The following is a 22,321-nucleotide window of genomic DNA, read 5'->3' as shown; positions in this document are numbered from 1 at the left end:
CAGCGTGCCCCAGAGGCCTCATAGGATGTAGTCATCTGGTCGAAAAGACGGATGGGCCAACCTTGGCACAGCATGGTGTCAACATCCGTAGCAGCATGTCTGCGGTGGCATAAGAAACACTAATGTGGCCTCCTGGGGAGGATCCAGAGAAGTATCACCGAGGGTGAGACATCTGAGCTGGGGCATGAAGGACAAGGAAGAGTGGAGGTGACAACCCTAATGGAGTCGCGGTGTCTGGCTGGGACCTGGGGGGCCATGGGAGGTGGGGCAACCAGAGGAAGGCCGGAGCACTAGGAGCCTCGCAGAAGAGCAAAGGCACGGGGACAGTTTCCTACTTCCCTCTCCATTTGGGGACCGGTCCTGTTTTCTGCCAGCCGGCAGTCCATTCCTCTGTGGACGGTTGGCTGGGTGGGAGGGTGGCAGACTTTATATTTTAGCAAGGACTCAGAGAGGTCTCCAGCCTCAAGTGCCAAAGGGCTAGATGCTCACGCTGGCATTTCTGGATCACAGGCTGAGGGGAGGTCCCCTGGGGGTGAGGCCTGTTGGCTCGAGGGTCAGTGCCAGGGTCCTGTGAGGAGCTGATGAGGCCTACAGGGCCCATCCCAGAGCCAGGTCTCAGCTTGTGCTCATCTTTCACCACCATGGGCCGCCTGACCAGCTCCTTTGGAAGGAGTGCATGCAGGTACATGTTTCCTGAAACCCAGCCAGCCAAAGGCTAAATCAGTGTCTTTCTTCTTCATTTTAAAGACTTGAAGAAGGTAGTGCCAGCCTGAGGAAACAAATGTCACGGCTAGAAGAAGAACTGGACCAAGAAAGGAAAAAGCACACAATGCTGGAAATAAAGCTGAGGAACTCAGAGCGGGCACGGGAAGATGCAGAGAAGAGGAACCAGCTGCTGCAGAAGGAAATGGAGGAGTTTTTTTCAACCTTGGGAAGCCTGACTGTTGGGGCAAAAGGTGACAAAGCCCAAAAGTGAAGATGTGGAAAGAGCTCCCTCCCACAGCAGTGCTTGCCTGCCTCAGGAGGAGCCACAAACCCCTGCAGCTTGGACCTGGGCTTCAGGGGTGCCAGGAGCTCTGGAGCCAGTGGAGAGAGGAGTCCTGACACCCCCAGGGGGACTGTTGGGAGCCCAAGCCCCATGTGGGATCTGGATGCTGCTCCGACCATGCAGGGCCTGGTAGGTGTCAGAGGGGACAATCCCGTGACCACCAAAGCACCTGGGATCAGAGTAGCCCACTGGGAACATTTTGCATTCTTTATTAAATTTGCTGTCATGGCACGATGTCTGGATGCCTGACTCCTTTATGGTCATGCAGAATGGGTGTTACCAAGTTGCTCACAGAGTCGGAAGTCCTCGGGGTGTCCCACAGTGGAATGGCCTTACGAAGCTCTGAGGAATACCCAGTGTGATCACAGTCACTGAAGCTGGATTGATGCAAATCTACGTTTTGCTCCATACTCCCTGTGCCCAGGGCAGGACAGTTTTCCTGTCAGTTCTTCCTTCCCCCGCTGAGCCACCTGGGCCTGTGCAGCTGGCAGCTGGTCTGGAATTCCTCACAAGCCTTCCACCATGGCCTGCTTGCTTTTGCTTCACCCCATATCTGCTCCAGGGCTAGAGCCTATGAGGCAGAGCTCAGCATGGCACTGTACAGCTCACTTCTGCACCTGGGTCTGTGCGGGGGAGCAAGGCATGTGTACAAAGGAAAAGGGAGCCATGGGGATGGGACGTGCCGGTTCTCTGTCCTCCCGGGGCCCCACGAGCTGGGCCCTGTTTCTCTCCACACTTCCCTCGGGCTAGTACTAGTCCCGCTCCCTTCCATGCCCATTTTACCTTCCTTCTCCAGCTCATCCCCAGACTTGGGTCAGCTCCATTAGGCCAGACCCTATAAGAAAGTCTACCTGGCCACCACAGCACATGTACTGGCCTGGGCCAGAGCTCCTAGGGTTGGGATTTAGGGAGCAACAAAGGAGTGGCCTCAGAGCAGACTGGGCTGGTGTTCCTTCACTTGCTCCTGCTCATAGTGTCCTTACCTATCACCTCTTGCTACCCTGAACACTAAAGTGCCCCAATTTCTGATCACTATCTCGGGAAAAGTCCCTCAGGCCCAACCATCCATCTACCTACAGTCAAGTATACACTGTTGCACTGATGCTTTAAATGCCAGGCTATTGGTGCTTCCAAGAAGAGCTGGCTTCATACCGTGAGGTATAAGCCCACATGCCCAAGTTGGCTAGTAACTTCCATAGCGGTGAGGCAGGCTGACCACAGGCCACCTGTGGTCTTACCAACCAGGAAGCCAGATGCCTGCCAAGGGCACCCAGCAGCATCAGCCATCAAGAGTTCTCTTGGGGAACTGTGAGGAGGGAGGGGGTCAGTGGAGACCAATACCCAGATCTACTGTCAGGCAATCTACTAGCAGATGATTTGGGTGACCGGCTTCCCCAGAAGGTAAAATATTGCTCTCCTCTCTATTCAAGGAGAAAGAGAAAGAAATTGAAGGGACTGATTCCTCAACAAGATAGGAGTTGGCCCCATCTCAGGGGAGAAACTGAGGCTAGGACAAGATCAGTGGGAACACCCGTGTATTCTCATGGTCCTGGGATCCCTTACCACAGTCCCGGGATTCTGCCCACATTGACTTGGAGAGGAACACTGCTAGGCTATCAAAGGAGCGGGAAGACAAAAGGGGTTTCACATGATGAAAAGGAAGGTTGCCAGGCTGCTTTCAGCCCTTCAGACTGGCAAGGCTCAGCTTCCAGCCGAGGCCAAAACCAGCTCATGAACCCTGTCTGCCACCTGCTGGTGGAAGTAGGATCTGCAAGTGCGATTCTTCTCTGAAAATCAGCCAACATCCAGTAGAAGTTCTGTCCTCCAGTTCTCACTTAACCAGCACTTTCCATTCGATTTGTAAAGCCTATGGCCTTCTGCCTGTAAAGCACACTCAGCACCAGGGCCGATGGGCTTTGGCCCAGTTCTCTGTCTCTATCCACTCAGGTTCTCCCTGAGTTAATTTCAACAACCTATTTCCAAACTGTTTCAAGTTGTACCTATTTAGTGTAATGACAGCATTTCATATTAAGCAAACCAATGAGTTACGAATGTGAAAACATAAGAAATTAATGTTTTGAAGACTCCTGATTTTTTTTGGATGCTTTAGAAAGAGAAAAGGTAAGTTGCAAAAAAAATTGTTGAATTATGGATAAATCAACCATGCAATAGTTGAAAATTAGCAAAAATCTAGCATTCTGCTCTCAGATTACTTCAGAAGTGTCTTAAAATGTGTGTTTTGCTTTTAAAACCAAAACTGGAAATTATAAGTGTCATACTCAAAAACAAAAAAAGAATTGGTTTAATAAGACTCACAAAAGTTTTTTTTTTTAAGAGTAGTTTTTAGCGTGTGTGTGAGAGAGAGACAGACAGACAGACATTCCTTATTTTAGCTGGCTGTTGAATACTGGACTAGGCATAACCACTGCATACTCCACACTGTTAAAAGGGCTTTGGAATGGAGTCCATGTATCCTTGTTCCCAGGCCTGTGGACAGTAAATGGAGTCACTAACAGTAACAACATGTTTCACTGACTCCCTTTCCTTTTGATTCAGGGCCCCAGCCCCCTGGAAAGGTCTCCCAATATCCTATGTGGTGCTGTCATAAAGGAACAATTTCTAATTTATATGACCTCACAGCTAAGTAGATATGATAGTGTTACTGCCTCTTACACTCTTGTATCCACCAAGAGCCACCACCTTTGCCAGAAATCTCTGCCCTTCCTACTAAGCCCACTGCTACCACTTCCATACTCCAAGAAGCCCTGTGACAGCTGGACTTAGGAGGTGCCAAAATTGTATTGTGGTTGGTAAGAAAGGAGAGATAAAACCACAGAAAGCTTCTTGGCATAAAACAAAGAACTTGGGCCAGTTCTGTGCAGCTGGAAGACACTGGGGAAGTTCAGCTGTGTGGGTCTCTGTTCCTTCATGTCTAAAATGAGGATAACCTCAGAGAATGGTTGCTGTGCCAGCAAGTCTAAGCACCTTACATGTGATTAGGTGACATTATTTTCTGTACTGTTAGAACCTAGTACTTTGGAAGCACAGAGAAGTTAAGGACCTGGACCACAACCATACACAAGTCGGTGAAGGAGTCAGGCTCCCATCCCAGGGAGTCTTTTTTTTTTTTTTTTAATTATTTATTTATTTATGATAGTCACACACAGAGAGAGAGAGAGAGAGAGAGAGAGGCAGAGACACAGGCAGAAGGAGAAACAGGCTCCATGCACCGGGAGCCTGACGTGGGATTTGATCCCGGGTCTCCAGGATCGCGCCCTGGGCCAAAGGCAGGCGCTAAACCGCTGCGCCACCCAGGGATCCCCCATCCCAGGGAGTCTTAATTAAGAGCCTGTATTCTTAGTTACTCATTCAAATTGAAAAGATGCTGGCTTGAAAGTTTTAAAACATTACACCAATCTTTAATTTAAATGAGGTTTGTGCACAGGATGCAAAATGACTGCTATGAGATCTCTAAATCAGAGGGCAGAGGTCAGGGAAGGCACCCTGATAGATTTGACACCTGAACGGTTTTGTATGCTGATGTGTGTAGCTAGAGCAAAAAAGGTGTGTGTATGTGTGACAGAGAGAGAAACAGAGAAACAGAGGTGGGGGAGGATGGAGCACTAGAGAAGGTGGCAAGGATCTAGTCACAGGGGGTGGGATATGCTATTAGCCTTTATGCTTTAGGAGAGAATTTCCCTGCTGCATATTATGTCCACTGTAGAAATCCACAGGCTTTTCATTTATATGGCGATACAGGGAACAAGACCTAGGTCATGGCTTTCATAGAATTTATGATGTAAGATAGACCATAAGTTTAAAAAGAAGACAACAGGCCCCAAATGCAGTCATTCAAACTAAGCCACACATCACAGACCCAAGACTTAACAGTTAGAGCTTTCCCAGGAACGAACGGAATCTTAAACCAGTCCATCGGTAATCATCTGGTCAGTACTAGTTAGGTCATCTAGACCCCAACTGTCCCCTGTAAGAAAGTAACCTTACAATAACCAACTTGCTTTTTTCTAATTTCCTGCTCCCTCTGCCTATAGTAATTTTTCATTTTGTACAGCTCCTCCGAGTTCCTTTCTATGTTAGACTCAATTCTGCCCAATATTTATGAATCATTGAATAAAGTCATTAAGATCTCAATTTACAAAAAAAAAAAGACCTAAATTTACTCAGTTGAATTGTGCTTTTTTCCTTTTTTAACAGACATACACATAAAAAAGATACATTCAGATTTTAAGACGTGCTCTAAAAAAAGGGATCCCAGGGCTGCATTTTAGGCAGTTTGGTCCGGAAGTCCTGAGAAGGTGAATCTGAAGACGGAAGGACAGACAGGGCAGCCATGCAACCAGACGGCTGTAGGCAGAAGAAAAAGAGCTGTAGAAGTTTGCATGAGTGATGGCACCAGTGTCGGCATGGTGGGTCACAGGGCAGGAGGCAGGAAAGGCCAGACACTAGAGCCTTGTCACTCAAGGTAGAGTTATTTTAAGGGAGGTAGAAAAGCATTTGAAGGCTTTAAATCAATGGACATGAATTGGCTTGTATCCCAACAAGGCTCTTTGGGCCACTGGTGGAGAGTGGAGAACTTTGGTGGGGGTGACAGGAAGTGGCTGCAGAGAAGCTAGTCCAGGAACTGAGGTCCAGCCCGAGTATAGTAGAGTGACAGGTCAGAAACTAGATAGGAATGGTCTGAAGACTGAATGAGGGATGAAGGGAAGGCACTGTGCCCAGATCAATCTCTACAGAAGTCCTGATGTGAAGAGGAGCAGAAAAATAGGGTAGCAAAGCGAAAGGGGGTGAGAGTGCCTTTTAAGGACGGGAATTACTAGAGCATGTTTGCTGCTAAGAATAATTCAGTAGAGAGGGAAAGATAATGATGAAGAAATGAAGGTGATAATGAGAAGTCTGAAAAAAGATGCAAGAAGGTGGAAGTGTTGGCCTCCGAGACAAGAAGTGGGAGGCCAGAGGCCAGAGACTAAACACACACTAAAGTCTTTCAAGAGTCCTGAAAAATGAACATGCTCGCCTTTAAGTAGCAGCCCCGTAACTTACTTGAACAGGAAAACCTTTATTGGCATAGAACTTCTCAGTCTTCCCTCTGTAACCACTGGAGAGCAGAGTGGTTACAAAGTAAACACGGAGTCAGACTGCCCAGATTCAGACCCCCGCCCCACCACAGGTCAGTCAAGGAGCCCTGAGCACATTACTTAGGGTCGCTGTGCCTCAGTTTGAGGGGAGAACAGTTCTTACCAAAGTGGCAAAAACTCTGTGAGCTCATACAAAGCACCGAATGCCTGGCATGGGGTAAGCACTCAATGAATCTTGCTACTAATTCAACAGAGAGCCAGCTAGAATTGGTACTAGTTACTGAGTCACTGAAGGGTTGTAGGAAGGGCAGAGGCAGGATCATTACTTGGGCTGCACCATCTGCCCCTCTACTTCCTCATCTCTGTCTTCCTTTAGAGGTCTCCTGGGGTCATCCTGGTTCCCTTCTCTCATAGTAACCACCTGGGGCTTGGCCGGCCTCATTCTTGATGTGCCCTGCATCCCATCTGTCACTGCTCTTGTGGAGAGTTGGGTATTTGTTTAGGTCTCTAAGGCAGCTGATAATGGATGGAGGGGGGACATATAAGAGTCATCTCAGAAAGCTTGTAAGAAAACCATCTCCCTCATGGTTCTAATTCTATTTGAGAATCACCTTTTCCCTCTCACCTCTTCTGGGAAAACAGGAGCCTCAGAGAGTTTAGGCAACTTGCTGTAGGTGAGGCAACTAGTGTGAAGCCAGGGTTCCACTTTAGGTATCGGAGCCCAAGCTCACACTACTACAGTAATTTCAGAGTGCTATATGTGGTTTCCTTAGGACACATTTTGAGGATCATGAATATTGCATTCCAGAGGACAGAAACAGCATAGATGTAGGCCCTAGCCATTAATTTACCCAGCCCAACATTTATTGAATGCCTACCTCCCAGGCATTACCTAGGAGTTAGGACAGGTTCTTCCATCCAAGGGCTTCCAGAATGAAGCATCTAAAAGAGAACACAGGGTACCTCACAGAACAATATTAAAAGGCAGACAACATGCCTGTCTTATAAGACATTATATCCTGTGGAAAAAAGTGGGAAGTGAACAAATGAATAAAATGAGTTAGCAAGCAAGCACTGGCTATGTGAAAGAAAAAGTCACCGCAGGGAAAGCTCATCAGAGAATTATCTGAGCTAGGTCTTAGGCAATGAGGAGTTAAAATAGGCAAATGCAGGAGTAAGCAACCGAGGCATTGTACACAGAGATGCCATGGTGGAGGTTCAGCTGGAATGAGGTGAACAGTGGGAATGTTACATGAACTAGAACCAAAACAAAATGTTTATCTGTTCTAATTCTTAAAAAAAAAAAAAAAAAAAGGTGGGGGGATGCCAGGGTGGCTCAGGGCATGATCCTAGAGTCGTGGGATCGAGTCCCATGTTGGGCTCCCTGCATGGAGCCTGCTTCTCCCTCTGCCTATATCTCTACCTCTCTTTGGGTGTCTCTCATGGATAAATAAAATATTTTTAAAATATCAGTATTGGTTTTTGGGGCATTTCTCTCAAATGATGAATTATTACCAACCAAAGGGTGGGACTACTTGGGATATAAAAAATTACTTGAAGGTCAGAGCATACAGAAGTTCTCAGGTGGGAGTCAATACACAATTGCTCCTTTGCTCCTGGATACTTCTCTACATTAAACCATTTCTATTCCTTTCCAAAGTTAAAGTCAGCAATTCCATTTGCTTACACTGATTACTTTTATAAAAGTATATGAAGTCATCATTATAGTAGCCCTGTGAGACCATCTCCCATCCTTATGTGACAAAGAAGCGCCAGGCTCACCAAAATTGAGACTTATCCAAGATTGCCCAAATTCGCCATCTTGAGCTCAGGCTAACCTGGATTCACAGGATTCAATAGGTCCCACCCTCTCTGGAACCTTGTCTTGTCAACACACATGCTTTTTAGTTCCTCTTTTTTCAGTTGTCTGACCTTTCAGTCTTTTTCCTCAAGACATGTCGTGATTCTCTGTATTTCCTGCCAACTTCTAAAGTCCTCGTTACTGTTTCACCACTCACTGGATCCTTAGCAAACAGAACTATGCCCCCACCTATCCAGGTAACTAAGTCTTACATATATTACCCAACAGGAATCCCTTTTCTTCTGTCCACAAAATGATACTAATGGAAATGGGTTTATGAGTCATACAGGCAGATGATGCAGACCTCACGATGGAAGAGACTGGAGAGGTGTACAGGCAGTAAAGGAGAAATTACTCCTTTCCCTCCCATCCTGAAACAAAGTGGCAAGCTGATGCCATACCTGATGTATGTTCCATCATGGTCTCTTCAAACTATGATGAACAAACTGGAAAATAGACTGGATATGCTTTCCCTGCACAACCACTTGTGTGCTGCCAAATCCTTAGGGCTCATCCCCAAATGCTACTCTTGGCCATTTTGCCCAGCTAATGGCAACCTGAGTCCTCTCCTTCCTTTATTGTTCAAAAAGGATCTCAGCTCTCTCAGCTATCTTTGGCTGCCCAGTCACCAGTCTCCACCGCCAGTCTAACCAGCTTACTCCCACTATCCATGTACCTCCTAAAACAAAGGTCTGGTCACATTACTCTTCCCCACAAACTACAAATTCCTACTGCCTTTAAAATGAAGACAATTCCTCCAAATGTTTCAAGTCTTTCAGACTTATCTGTCATATTCTCCTCCTAGACCACATTCATGCCAGGCCATTCCACATTCCTTGCCCATGCACACACTTTTAAACCTCCTTGCCTTTCCCTTAACCTGGGATTACCCTTCCTTATACCAAGGCTCAAAAAATGCCTCCTCTGCAAAATTCTCATTTCATCTGATCAATCCCTGTGTTCCTTCAGCATGGTTCTTGTTCCTCTTCACAAGAGTATTTCAATCAGGCTGACCAGACTGTCATCCATTTTTGTATCTTTCCTTACCCCAGCTTCCAACTTAGGATCTTAGACATAAATGGATTCACCAGTTGAGAAAATTAAATGTTGGAAGTCCAGCATTAACAAGGCATATTTTAAGTATTTTAGTTTCAAATGAAGTCCACAGATTCATTAGCTGTAAAGTTAATTCATTAGCTGTAAAGCTAAAACAAGTTTAAACCACAAAATCAGTACAAATCAATTTTTACTTACATGAAGTCAATGCACCTTTTAAGGTACAATACTAAAATAAATGGAGTACTTAGATTAACAAGGACGAACTATTCCCCTTTTATTTAGTGTCACTGGGGTATTACATCACTGGGGTATCAGAACTGGATACTGGATACCAACTGGTGGTGGATACTGACTCAACGCTTTAATGTCTTCTTCTGCCACCCACTGTCTTCCCGGAGGCCTCTCCAGTGACTGTGATAAAACAGATTGCATGCACCAACTTGGCAACCCCATCAGCTGATGGAGCAGCAGTGATCAGGTTAAAGACCTCCTTCCAGTCCTGTCCTCAGAGCAGGAGGTTTGAGTGCAGGCCAGGGTTGGGGATAGCATGGCTAAGATGGTTTTCTGGAGCAAGAGTTGAGTAAAGATAGAGGAGTGTTGTCATACAGAGGCATCCTGGATGTATATAGTGAGTGACCCTGATACTCACAGAGCAGCCTGGCCAGCACAGGCAAAGAGAAAATATGCATGACAAAGGTGAGAACATACTCAGGGCTGAAATCCTCAATTTATTCTGAAATAGATCCTTTTAAATTAATTTTTGCCAAGTGGCCATGATAGCTGCTCTCTCACATAGTTACCAAGAACTAGCTTAAGGGCACTAAAGAAAATTCCTTTTAGATAAACTTTCTCCAGAGACCTCAAGACCTCAAGAAAAGCAAGACTAGGTAAACCAGAAAACCAGCATGGTATTTTAAGCTCTTCACAATCTGTTTAAATCCAAATCTAAGAAACCTGTGCTAACACCACTACCCTTTTAATCCCAATCCACAGGATATCTTAAAATTGCCGGAAAAACTTTTTGCCACAAATCTACATTTTATTTTCAATGAAAAAACTCTTAATTTCATAATTTTCATACCACTTTTTTCTTTTTTATTTAAAATATTATAACCAATTAACATACTAGGTAACAATGTGTACATTCCAGTGGTGCATGTTTAATGACCAGGGCATGAATGATTTAAAAACCACAATAATTATCTCAGCATTCCCTACAAAGTGCCCCATTTTGTTTTTTTCTAGAGAGGAGAGGGAATGGAACACAGGGAAGGAACAGGAATGAAGAAGGAATGGCATCATAGAGGGAGAAAAGCAAATGTCAATTATCGTATGCAGGTTTCCAGGTTTTAAAACCCGTTGAACAGGATTAACTGTAATGAGAAAATAGATGTCACAGTCCAGGTAGACAGCTAGTTCAACTTCATCATTCAGCTAAAAGATTAAGAGCTTCTCAAAAATATACCAAATATCGGGCCTACAAAAGTAATTTATTTCTTTGTAAAATTTACTAAGATTTATTCCTTTTGTAAAATGTAAAGAATGGACTGGTATCACGAGCAGGTTTCTACTTATAAAAACAGACATTAATAATGTTCAACGAACACATCTAACACAATTTTCCAAGATATACAATGAAAGATTTTCCACATGAGTCTCTCTTACTGATGCAAGGTATATATTTTACACACTTATTGGTACTGTGTCAACATTGGCTATAAAGTATTTAACACACATTTATAATTCACACTCAGTAAAGAGCTTACAATAAGGGCAATAGCTTACTTGGGAAAGCATAGAAAATTAGTGTGAGGTAGTTCAATAAAAATCTAGTTTAATTTGTAAATTATTGTGAGAATAGAACATTGTGCAAAATTAATCCACAGGTAACATTTCTCGGAAGTTTCAGGAACGAAGAGAATCTAAACTAGAAATGGCCATAAGTTGTTACTCTTACTAGACTCTCCTTAAGAGCACTTAACTAAGAGAGCAGTTAGTTTGAAATTAATTAGGACTTTTGTTTTCCTTGTGATTTCTCTAATTGTACCCCAAACTATACATTTCTGCTTCAATGCCCTTTACATCTTCATCATTCTTATTATTAAGGAAAAATCAGTTTCCTCTGATTCAGGAAAAACCTAAGAGAGATCATAGAAACACAGGTACACTAACATGTAAAGACACGGAGGCAACATTTAAGAGGGCTGCTAATCATGGAACAGTGGTGTTTGGTTTTTCTACTGATAAGAGAAGTTTACTGGGGTCATGGGGCTTCATGCATTCACTCTACAGCTAATGTGTGACTAATGAACAACACCCACAAACAAACTACAACAGTATTTTTGAAAACAGACTATGTCTTTATCTCAAAATGTTGTACAGGCTTGTGCCTAGGCAACACTGAGTAGTTACATCTTCATATGTGTAGCACATACTGGCCGATAGTGTAAACCAAGTCTTGTTTATAACCCCGAAACAGTTTCACTTGCCCACCTCTGATCTCACTATGAGCTGATGTCCTCTTCACCTTCATCTTTTTAGACAAAACAGGATTAACATGGAACAGAATAACGCAAGGGCTTATGGGAAAGTTTGCTGCTTTGCATACCATCAAGTTTCTCTATACTACAAAGGGGGCTATATGGGAGCCTCCTCATTTAAGAGGCTGGCATTTCTCTTAGTCTGGTGTGAAGCACTGTGCCAACCTGGAAGAGTACACACCAGGAATAATCAGCAGCCAAGGGTGTGTGACAAAACGAGAACTGTTCAGCAAACAGTATGAAAGAGTTGAGATGCTCTATTTATATATATAATTAAGCAATCCCAACACCACAATCATTTTACAAATGATTAGAAAGTAACAGAGTAGTAACCAGGAAGAACTATGTAGAAAGAATTACTGTCTCTTTCCTATAAAGCTGAATAATAAAATAATACAGTTAATAATAAATCTTAATCAAAATGATTTTCTGACAGTAAGATGATGAGTATATTAAATATATAAAGTTGAAAAACCAAAGTTATGAGAAGGTGGCTTTACATAAGTACTGCTTAATAGAAATCTTATTTGCAATTTCTTAAAAAAAAAAAAAACCCCACACCAATGTTTAAGATGTTTTAAAGGTTCAAAAGGTTTATAAAATAAAAAGAACCAGTACATCTTTAGCTTAATAGATTTATGTAATGAGGGAAAGTTGTATTTAGATATTGTATTTTAAAAACCTAGGGCACCTAACATTTAACAGACTGTTTTCAGGATAGAATTTGTTAAGAATTTTAGTCTGCATTGACTAATAAGAATTCCTTTTCTCTGGATCAACTGAAACATGCTGGCTGGCAAGGGGGAGCTGGCATTTACAACAAGTGATACAGTAAGAACACCTGGTTTTCCTTGCTTAATCTGTATCAATAGAGATGGCTTACTGGCAATCAAACATAAAATATGAGAAACTTCTGAAAGCATGTCAGTTGTTAAAGTGCAACAGTGAATAATCTATCCTAGGGAAAATAAAGCTGATTAACTGCCGAACTAATATAAACTAAGAACACACTCATGCTCAAATTTCCACTAAAATTGCAAATCCAATTGTTTCTATAACTCGAGGTGTAACATTCTCAAAACTCTAATTTGCTTATTAATAAAATTAACACACCATGTTGTATGAGTAGAAGAGGGATTGATAAAAAGGTTGATAACTTCAAGAGGCTAGAACTCACAACTGGAAACCATCAAAAACAAACTTGCTATTTCAAAGCATACAAAAAGGCTAATGTATTTTAATCCTAAATATTGCACATTAACAATAACCTAAAATACCTAACTCAAAAGGCATTTTGCACTAAATATATGAAGAACATGCCAAGCGAACTCTCAGACACTGCATATTGAGATGTACCAGTTCTTGCTCCTGTTGGTCATTAATTCCCATGGACTTTCTGCCTAGAATCTTGTCACTTACTTACATATGCATTTCCCAGTTCATTACATGAAATCCTTCTTGTTCCAAAAATAACAAAAAATGTCTGGGGGCAATACAGAGAATGTATTTCAGAGATAGAGACCTCAATGGCATTTACTTAAGAAAAATTTGTTGTGGAGAAAGAATTCTGCAGGTATAAAATGTAAACAGTTAACATACACTTGATAGGAGCAGCACCATTCTTACACTACTCAACATCCACATTGCATGTTTTATTGAAAATTAGGTATAAAAAAACAAAGACTCAGACTAAATAACCACTACTTATGCCTGCTCTGCTCAATGTGAAGAAACAGTCCTTAGAAAATGATATCCTATATATGGCTGTGTGCTACTATTTTCAGATGAACGGTATATTGCTCATTTGATACATCACCTACAGAAATTGAAGTAGGCTTTGGAACCTCCCAACAGCTAGTATAAATATGATTATGCTACAGTTAGAATCAAATGGCCAGAAAACACCTTGAGAACTGGTGCTCCCCTGACTGACACTGTGATAGGAAACCAGAAAGGTCCAAGGGCCTGAGGCTGCAGGAAAGGGAAAGACCAGACTCTAGACCACTGCTGGGACCTACAGCCTGAGTAGATTAACTCTGTGTACAAAAACAGGCTCATAGCTAGTAGAAGTGAACCATCTGTTTATTTGCATTGAAATGTATTATTCATGAAGTATCCTCTTGACTTTATGTAATCATAAGCTTTGAGCATGCCACAAATTTGTAAAAATACCATATTCTTTTTACTTTACTTTTGTTGTGTGGGGTTGGGGAATAGGAGGGTGGGGGTAGACGCCCATCATCTTCAAAGACATGCTCTAAGTTATTCTGCCATTTAGATGATGGGACTTTCGCCAAAGAACAATTGTAGGATGCCTACCAACTGTTATAATTAAATTAGGATTGGCAAGTAGCAAATATTGGAGGTTTTTTAACACGTTCATCATTTACAGTAGTTATTCCTGAATACAACTGGCTACAGGTTATTTTCCCTCACTCCTCTGGGGTTATTTCATTGATAAGCACATAACCCTGAAGGATAGCATCATGAACAAAACATTTAAAATAAAATTCTAATTAAAAAAACTATAAAATCTTAAATAATTCATGATATAGGCAAGTCACCACATAATAGTTGCTTAAACAAAATCTTAGAAATTCAGTAAAAAAAAAAAAAATCAGCAGCATAAGATAAAGCAAATATGCAAAAATTTTAAACCATGATAAAATAATTAGGTTTACATTATACAGTTAATTACAGCAAAAATACAATACAGTTTTGTTGCTGTTTTAAAACACAACTTAAGTTTTAAATTACATCACTTGAAATTAAAAAAAATAAACTACTTTACTACAAAATGAATTCTACATTTTTGAAAAATCACTCAAAAATAAGACCACTGAATTGTTTTCAAAGTAGTTCTATCAATGACTAAATGACTCCCCATCCCCCCACCCCCCAAAGGCCCAAGTAGTCATCTACAGCAGCCCAGAGGTCCAGCTGATGCTTCTAAACTGCTGTCTGTATCTGAGGCCAAAGTTGGATCTGTTGACATTGAAGACACATCATTGACAGATGATGACGACGATGGATGCTGAGAGCCATTGATCACTGCTGCACCTGTGCTATGAGAAACAAAACAGCAAATCAGTTGCAGACAGAGTTGCATGCCGAGCTGCCTATACTGTATTGGCTACCTCTAGTGATCAATAATTTTTTTCTCTTGGCTTTGAAAAGGCTCATTAGATTGTGTATGAATAATACTGATAAAACATGCAAAACTGTCTGTACTGCATTTTGTTGGAGAGAGGATCTCAAAGGGATATATGGCCCAAAAGGTTAAAAGACTACTGCCCTAATAAAAATTACTTATCTTTTCACTGTAAACTCCAAACAATATCCTGGCACATCTTTTTTAAAAAAGATTTTAAAACATAAAACATAAAAGTACAAGAAGATTATTTCCTTTACTGGAAGTAAGTTAGCTATAGCTAACAAGCATTTCCTGGATATGTATCGATATAATATATATACATACATACATATACTTACCTATTTATTTATGATTTATTTATTTATTCATGAGAGGGAGACAGAGAGAGAGAGAGAGAGAGAGAGAGAGAGAGAGAGAGAGAGAGGCAGAGACATAGGTAGAGAAGCAGGCTCCTTGCAGGGAGCCCAAAGTGGGACTTGATCCCTGGACCTGGGATCACGCCCTGAGCCAAAGGCAGACGCTCAACTGCTGAGTCACCCAGGCATCCCATCTGGATTTTTTTTAGAAAGTAGCAGGAATAAATAACCAATAGAGAAATCCTTTGAAGGGAGTTGGGTTAGGACATAGGAGGGAATGTCACTGAGGGATGGGAAATATGTTAAAGATGATTCATGTTCTAGGTAAGTATGTATTTTTTTTTTAAATTCTTCTGAGCTATGTGATCAAATAAGAGTCATTCCAAATTTGAGCTTATTAAATAATACAAATTATACAGAAGTTCTTAAGAATACATTTATGGAATAAAAGCAATGGTTTTCATATTGAGCAGTAAGCATTTCTAGGGCTGAGTTTCAAGCACTCAAGGATAAAAACAAAGCTAAAAACAAAGCAGGCTGAAAACCACTGCTCTAGTACCTAGCATCTCAGTGTTTTAAATTATCCCATTATTCTGTCTAATGATGAACAATAAAACTCTCTAGAACAGAAAAGGTCCTTTGAGAGCAACAAGGAAATAACCAGGGACATAGAATAGGCAAATCTTTAGGTTACTGGGGAGGGAGCTGGGAGACAGAAAAGAATGGAACTACTAGAGACAGAACAGGTAACACAAGGTAAAATGAATAAAAGGAGCAGACTGAATAGACGTCAGGCCTGACACTCTACTTCAAATTCAATCCACAAGACTCTACAAAATGTGTCTGTTGACTGAAGAGTACACAGTACCTGGCTAGCTTTGAAGACTTGTACTGAAATATTCAGACGATAAAAGGATTCTACCAAACATACATTTTCATGCCTCTCTTTTTTATTTTTTATTTTTAGATTTTATTTATTTATTCATGAGAGAGAGAGAGAGAGAGAGAGAGAGAGGGGCAGAGGGAGAAGCAGGCTCCATGCAGGGAGCCTGATGTGGGACTCCATCCCAGGACTCCAGGATCATGCCCTGGGCTGAAGGTAGGTGCTAAACTGCTGAGCCACCTGGGGAATCCCCTCATGCCTCTATTTTTTAATTAAAATTTCCTTTTATCCAAACTTCTTAATCTGATAAAAATTAACTTTTATTTTTTTAATTTTAAAATTATTTTTAAAGTAATCTCTATACCCAAAGTAGGGCTTAAACTTACAACCTTGAGATCCAAAGTCACATGCTCTACCCAACTGAGCCAGCCCTGGTGCCCCAAAAACTAACTTTTAAATGCATTATATAGGTAACTTTTTCATTTGAAAATCAAATACCTATGGAAAAAAAGGTACCTGTTTCCCCTGAACTTTAAAGCAATCTAGTAAATTCTGAATTATCTGAATGGCAATAATAAGGAAAATCATTCATTTCTGGTAGCTGGGTCATTTCCCTCTCAGGTGAGTCTCTATACACTCAAAGGCATGCAAACTCACTGTATATTAGCCAAACTGAAATAAAGATAGGAAAGTGGGGAAAATAATGTATTTCATTTTAAAAAATCAAGTTGAAATGGTATTGTGATTATCTCATATTCTAATTTGTCAAAGATTTTTCTTCTGTTTTTGCACATAATTAAGAACTGAATATTTTTGTAACAGGTTGATTTACTAAAATAACACTCTCCTCTGCAAGCTAATAACTGAGAATCCAGAAAATGTCTAGAAACCTGCATTCCTGTCCTTGCCACTATTTTATAACTATAGTCAAGTGTTCTTTAAAATGCCATTTCTTTTTTTTTTGTTTTAAGGTTTTATTTATTTATTCATGAGAGACATAGGCAGAGGGAGAAGCAGGCTCCATGTAGGAAGCCCGACGTGGGACTCCATCCCAGGTCTCCAGGATCACGCCCTGGGCTGAAGGTGGCGCTAAACCGCTGCGCCACCCAGGCTGCCCAAGATGCCATTTCTTTAAATTAAGAAGAGATACAACTGCTCCATCTCATGAAATTAAGTTCACTCAAACATTCAACTCTTAGAATGTGCCACTCACTAGGATAGTATTCTTTTTTATTTTTATCTGAAAAAAAAAAAAATTTTTAGGATAGTATTCTGAAGTATAAAAGTTTTCCAAATAATGGACTTTTCAAATCCCACTTGGATCTCCAACAAGAACAATTTAGTTATGCTACTACCGTACATCAATACAAAGCCAATCAACTCAGCTATTAAAGTATTTATAACACAGCTTTTGTTACAACTAAATTTTAAGTATAAGGTCAAAATTAATTTATGTTTTCAATAGTATCGATATTATAATTTAGAAGACTGCACTCCTGATCAAGGATTTAAAAAATAAAAAATTTTAAAGATGCACAAATATAACCAAAAATGTTATAGAGAGCCACAGAAATTATTTAAATATATGTTTATAGTACAACAAAATGGGCATTTGAAACTATAATTAAAAATCTTACCCACAGGATATATATATTTTTTTTCTTAAAACGGAGAAGAGTTTTAAAGGGATGATTAAAATGGCATCGTTTTACTCAAATTCAAGACTTATCTGTTGAAATACTACTTGGCCTTCAAGGTTCAATTCAAATTTCATCTCTTTCCTAAAGCTGCCCTAACCTCTGTAGCTAAAAGTCTCTGCTGCCAGCCAAAGGCCATATTGGATACTGGAAAAACCGGGTTATCTGAAGCTACTGGTAAACATGGCTTCAGGTTAGTGACTTTTTTACATAATATATTTGTAATCTTATATTCATTTAATAATTTTGAACTTCAGTTTCCTCACATGTAAAATGTGCATAATAATCCCTTTCATGAGGTCTTAGGTAAGGTTTGAAAGAAATAAAAGTACATAAACCACAAGGTGCCTGTCATGTAGTATGTATTTCATACAAGTTACCTGTCATTTAACTTTTCCCCCTCAATGCTTTATGCTTTTACAAGTACTAAAATTAAGTGTAAGATAGCTTATGATAAATGTCTAACTCCTGCAAACCGCTTTTCTTGTTAGAGATGGAACAATTTCTAATGGCAGTTTTAATGTTACTGCCTTAGTTCAACAAATCAAAAACACCAAAATGAGAAGATGGTAACTTAGTTATCACATGTACCAAATTTTGCAATAAAGCCTTAGTTTATCCAGAGTAAAGTGTTAAAATTCTGATAAGTATACTTAATTGTGAAAAAATTCTTCTTTAAAGAGAACAATGTCGGGATCCCTGGGTGGCGCAGTGGTTTAGCGCCTGCCTTTGGCCCAGGGCGTGATCCTGGAGACCCGGGATCGAATCCCACGTCGGGCTCCCAGTGCATGGAGCCTGCTTCTCCCTCTGCCTGTGTCTCTGCCTCTCTCTCTCTCTCTGTGACTATCATAAATAAATAAAAATTAAAAAAAAAAAAAAAAAAAAGAGAACAATGTCAATAGAAAAAGGTCTTAAATTTCCCTTCTTCATTGGGATGTCAGTACTATAGAAAAAGATGTATATTTTATAAAGTCAGTTATGGATATATTAGCATGATGTATTGATACAATAGTGTATCAGTGCTTTCAAATTTAACTAACCAAATTATACTCCCTATACTTTTAAAACTTTCAATAATAACAGTAGTAAATATGGGGAAAACTACAGGATTCGTGCAACTGAAGATTACAACAGAAGAAGCAAACTGTATAACCTTAACCAAGCTTATATTGTAACCAACCTAAAGGAGAGGGCTGCCCCCGTATAACTCCATTCTTGGTTCTCTCCTCCAAGTCCATAACTTCTTTGTATATCAACTCTGAAAAAAAGGTGAACAAAAATAAACTTTTCAAAGTCTAAGAGCCAATCTCACAGTTATCTATGTTTTAAGTAAAACATTTTTACACACATTAACTATTTCTGATAGTGTCCTCTCAATGGCAAAAACTCCCTTAATTGTCAGTCGAAGATTCAAAAGTGTTAACCACAATTCCCTGATCCTGAACCATGAACTATACTGAAAGAAACAAAATCTCTGCTATAACTAATGTTCCTAAAGTTCGGTTAAGGATAGAGCTAGGATTGGAAGCCTCATCATTTTTCACTCCACCAGTTCTTTGTACTGTACCATGTAATTCTACACATAGTATGACAAATGCTCAATTCTGTCTCACATTTGTCCTATTCACATCTAATTCCTGAGCTGTGGCATAGTACTGGTACATTGTAGGTGCTTATCTAGATATCTGTTATAAGATTTAAATGCAAGTGTGTATGGAAGCTTCTTTAATAAGAATGGAATATAAATATGTTTTTATTTTTTTAAAAAGCAGGTAGCTACCCTTCAACTCCTTATGATTTGAAGTATGACATGCTATCACAGATTTCTCCATGGGGATCTTTTTTACTAGACTTCTGTATAGTGGATGGACTGCTATAAGCAGTGCTCCAACTGAAGAGATACCAGATGCTGCTCTGAGGATGTTATTATATCCCTCCTGCCCTGTGTTCTTCTATGTCAAGTGTGATGCACCTTGTGAGTCTGAATGTCTACTTCAGAAGAACCTTCCAGTGGATGCTACATCACCATTATTCATCTTTGATCATGGAATCCTTTGAAAAATGCGTAAGAACAACGAACCCTCTTCTAAGAAAAATGTACAAGCAGAAAATGTTCACAGAATTTCAAGGAATCTAATTACTTAAATTAAACTGAGAAAGAATCTCTAATTAGAAGGTAAAATAAGTGGGAATGTCACAAGGAACAAGAGCTAGAGACACCAAAGTTTGCTTGCTATGGTAATCTTTTTTGGTCTTGGAAAGAGAAAAATACGAAGTCTGAATAGAGGAAAGAATGGAAGATTCTTTTCTTGAAAGAAACAAAAAAGCAATGATAAGTATTCTAAATAGGAGGATTTTTTTTTTTTATATATAAAGAGAAAACACCCATTTGTGAAAAGATATTAGGGCAGAGGAACCAAAGCTAATTAGGAGTACTAACTAGCAGACAAAGTAACCTGTAAGTTAATGGCTCTGGAATGGATTTTTCTGCTAGAATGCTGAAACTGTCAAGCAGATCTTTAAAAAAAGCAGTTTGTGGGTAACTGAGCTACACTTGGACTAGGAGAAAAAGATAGAATAAAGGTAAACATGTTTACAGTAATCAAAAATCACAGATACATCTTTACACACAAACAAAAATACAGTTGACTCCTGAATGGAGAAAAATCAGAGAGGAAGACAAACTATGAGAAACTGTGGACTCTGGGAAACAAACAGAGGGTTGCTGAAGGACAGGTGGGTGGGGATGATGGGGTAACTGAGTGATGGGCATTAAGGAGGGCACCTGATGAGCACTGGGTATTATACTATATGCTGGCAAATTAAATTTAAATAAAGAAAATATAGTTGATTCTTGAACAACATAGGTTTGAAATGCATGGGTCCACTTATACATGGCTTTTTTCCAACAAATATACGTATAGTACCGTAAATTTATTTTCTCTTATGACCTTAATAACATTTTTCTCCAGCTTACTTTATTGTAAGAATATAGTATACAGTATATGTATTATACAAAATATGTGTTAACTATGTTATTAGTAAAGCATCTAAAAAACAGCAGGTTATTAGCAGTTGCTTTTGGGGAGTCAAAAGTTATATGCGAATTTTCAACTGTGTGTGAGTCAGCACCTCAGTCCCTGGGTGTTGAGTCAACTGTACTATGTTTCATTGATTTTAAGATGCACTTTCAGTTTAACATGTATGAAATAGAGTTGCATCTTATAATCAATGGTGTAGTGCAACTGGCAGTGTTTTCTCTTAGTGGTATATAATTATATGTTTTACAATTGGTGGCCTATTAAAATTATAAGAAATACATAAATGTCTATTGTAAATATAATGATATATAAAAATATCAAATAAGATATGTAAAATATCCAGGACCACATACTTTGGTCCACAATTATATTCTTGTACATTACTTATTACATATACAGATACACTAGGTTCTACTTAATTCTATCATTCTGGGGGGCTCTAACTATGTTTCCCAAAAGTTAACTCAGAGAAAACTAATCTTGGTTAGTCCTAGGAAGAATCAAATTCATTCTTCCTGAACAGATTTTTTTTTTTTAAGATTTATTTGAGAGACAGAGAACAAGCAAGGGGAGGGTCAGAGGGAGAAGAAGAAGCAGACTCCTCTCCAGGCAAGGAGCCCGACTCGGGGCTTGATCTCAGGACCCTGAGGATCATGACCTAAGCCAACAGATGCTTCTGACTGAACCACCCAGGTGCACCCCAAATTTACAGATGGATCACCTATTCAGGTTTATATCTCCCCACTCACTACCTTTAGCCTTTCCAACTATTTATATATATAATCTCTTAATAATAGGTCTTCTGTCTCCATTTTAAGACCAGGTAAAGAAGGGACCAAGTGAGTTGCCCAAAGTCACATAGCTACAAAAGTGGTCAAATTACTAAATGACACCAACACAAATGGAAGTAAACAGAATCTAAAAATTGTCCAGCCCCAATGATCCAGTGAATCTTTTTAAAAAAGAAATATTTTAACATTTCTAAGATAATCAGTGCATTATTAATGTTTACCCACATTCACAAAGTAAAACTACTATATTAGATTTGCAGATTAAAAATTAAAAAAAAATAAAAATAAAAATAAAAATAAAAAAATAAAAATTAACTCACTCTGTTAGTGAAGGTGGGGGTAAAATAGACATTCCTAAACCGTGCTGACAGAAGTATAAACTGCTATAATTTCTTTGGAGAGTAATTTTGGAAATACTTGAAAAATATCCTTTGGCCCAGCAAATCTCCTTGTAGGATTTTTCTTACAGGGATGTTCTCACATGTATACAAGAAGACTGTGGAGTTGTCTGTAACAACAACAGACTGGACACAACTTAAAGCTCTTCAAGAAGGAGTTAGATACAGAAGTTGTGACGCAGCCATACAACAGAACACTAACCAGCTATTAAACCAAATGAGCTAGATATGTGGAATAAGACATCTCAAAGATAAATGATTATATCAACAAAGCAAGTGTGCACAGTATACAACCATTTGTGATTAAAACAGGGTGGGAGAGGAAAAGAGGGAGACATCAAACACAAGTTTGTACATCTATACACTATGAAAAAGCATAAAAATTCCAGAAAGCATC

General features: G+C 39.9%; 2 protein-coding genes across 16 annotated transcripts in view; one reads left to right on the top strand and one right to left on the bottom strand.

Moving 5' to 3' along the window:
* ARHGAP22 (Rho GTPase activating protein 22) overlaps positions 1–1,279 on the top strand; it is a 135,605-nt gene extending 134,326 nt beyond the window's left edge. For all 4 annotated transcript variants that reach the window (XM_025466313.3, XM_025466315.3, XM_025466314.3 and 1 more), the window contains one exon: positions 748–1,279. In XM_025466313.3, the coding sequence (XP_025322098.3) occupies positions 748–976 (229 nt within the window). In that variant the 3' untranslated portion in view covers positions 977–1,279. The remainder of the gene's footprint in view (positions 1–747) is intronic.
* An 8,857-nt stretch (positions 1,280–10,136) lies between these two features.
* The window catches only part of MAPK8 (mitogen-activated protein kinase 8), an 87,573-nt gene continuing 75,388 nt past the window's right edge, over positions 10,137–22,321 (bottom strand). For 8 of the 12 annotated variants that reach the window (XM_049103144.1, XM_049103139.1, XM_049103140.1 and 5 more), the window contains 2 exons: positions 18,875–18,952; positions 16,101–18,537 (listed from right to left, as the gene is read on the bottom strand). In XM_049103144.1, coding sequence (XP_048959101.1) covers positions 18,305–18,537; positions 18,875–18,952 — 311 coding nt within the window. In that variant the 3' untranslated portion in view covers positions 16,101–18,304. Of the gene's footprint in view, positions 14,670–16,100; positions 18,538–18,874; positions 18,953–21,846; positions 22,035–22,321 lie in introns of those variants that run through there. The other 4 variants (XM_025466306.3, XM_025466309.3, XM_049103143.1 and 1 more) reach the window with 3 other exon arrangements.

This window comes from Canis lupus, chromosome 28 (assembly GCF_003254725.2).
Source record: "Canis lupus dingo isolate Sandy chromosome 28, ASM325472v2, whole genome shotgun sequence".
Taxonomy (NCBI): Eukaryota; Metazoa; Chordata; class Mammalia; order Carnivora; family Canidae; genus Canis; species Canis lupus.
Note: the sequence above shows the minus strand (reverse complement) of the source record. Positions and strands in the feature narration are given on the sequence as shown.